Here is a 1,228-nt window from a genome sequence, read left to right as displayed (position 1 = left end):
GTGATGGGAAGGAACAATGAGAGCTACCATCAGGCCTTCATCCTGGTGGGGTTTTCCGACCGGCCTCGACTGGAGATGATTCTCTTTGCTTTTATCTTAGTCTTTTATGTCCTGACTCTGGTGGGCAACACCGCCATCATCTTCTTGTCAGTCATAGACTGCAGGCTCCACATGCCCATGTACTTCTTCCTCGGGAACCTGTCTTTCCTGGATCTTTGCTTTACTACAAGCATTGTTCCCCAGCTGCTGTGGAACCTCTGGGGACCAGACAAGAGCATCACCTACCATGGCTGTGCAGCTCAGCTCTACATCTATATGGTGCTGGGCTCCACTGAATGTGTTCTCTTGGCTGTCATGTCCTATGACCGCTATGTGGCCGTCTGCCGGCCCCTGCACTACACAGTGGTCATGCATCCACGTCTCTGCCTACAGCTGGTGAGTGTTGCCTGGTGCTGTGGCTTCCTAAACTCATTTGTCATGTGTCCTCAGACGATGCAGCTCTCCCGCTGTGGACATCAAAGGGTGGACCACTTTCTCTGTGAGATGCCTGCCCTTATTGCCATGTCCTGTGAAGACACTATGCTTGTGGAAGCTTGTGCCTTTGTCCTGGGGGTGGTCCTTCTCCTGGTGCCCCTCTCTCTCATCCTTCTCTCTTATGGTATGATTGCTGCCGCGGTGCTGAGGATTAAGTCAACGGCAGGGCGCTGGAAGGCCTTCAACACCTGCTCATCCCACCTGATTGTGGTCTCTCTCTTCTATGGGACCATCATCTACATGTACTTGCAGCCGGCCAACAGCTACTCCCAAGATCAAGGCAAATTTCTCACTCTCTTCTACACCATCGTCACACCCAGTGTCAACCCCCTGATCTATACTCTGAGGAACAAGGATGTGAAGGGGGCAGTGAGGAAGTTCCTGGGACGGGAGAAAGGGGCTGGAGACTCTTAAGTGAGAGGGACACTTGACCGGCACAAGGTGGCCTTAGCAGCCTTGTCCAAAGTCCTTGAGACTAGAACTGCCTTGGATCATTGTTATAATGTGTTTGCATGTATGTGATGAAATAACTTGGGGAAGAACCTCTAAGCTAAAATGAAGTTCATTTATATTTCATAAATATCCTTTATACATCATCTAAAAGTAATTTTATACAGTATTTTTAGTGCACCTGTGCTTTGCCTATGGTCTATTTCATGAGGTCAGAGGTGAAATTTTCCACTTACGGTGAGTG

At 49.3% G+C, this 1,228-nt stretch overlaps 1 protein-coding gene across 1 annotated transcript; it reads left to right on the top strand.

The window, feature by feature from the left end:
* LOC128122173 (putative olfactory receptor 2W6) lies at window positions 1-948 on the top strand. Its single transcript, XM_052757504.1, has one exon. It carries the CDS (start codon window positions 4-6, stop codon window positions 946-948), a length of 945 nt encoding a protein of 314 aa, XP_052613464.1. The 5' UTR covers window positions 1-3.
* Window positions 949-1,228: the final 280 nt, after the last annotated feature.

The sequence above is a fragment of the Peromyscus californicus genome, unplaced genomic scaffold (genome assembly GCF_007827085.1).
Source record: "Peromyscus californicus insignis strain IS unplaced genomic scaffold, ASM782708v3 Scaffold_3__1_contigs__length_106647218, whole genome shotgun sequence".
Lineage (NCBI taxonomy): Eukaryota > Metazoa > Chordata > Mammalia > Rodentia > Cricetidae > Peromyscus > Peromyscus californicus.
This window is presented reverse-complemented; position numbering and strand designations above follow the sequence as displayed.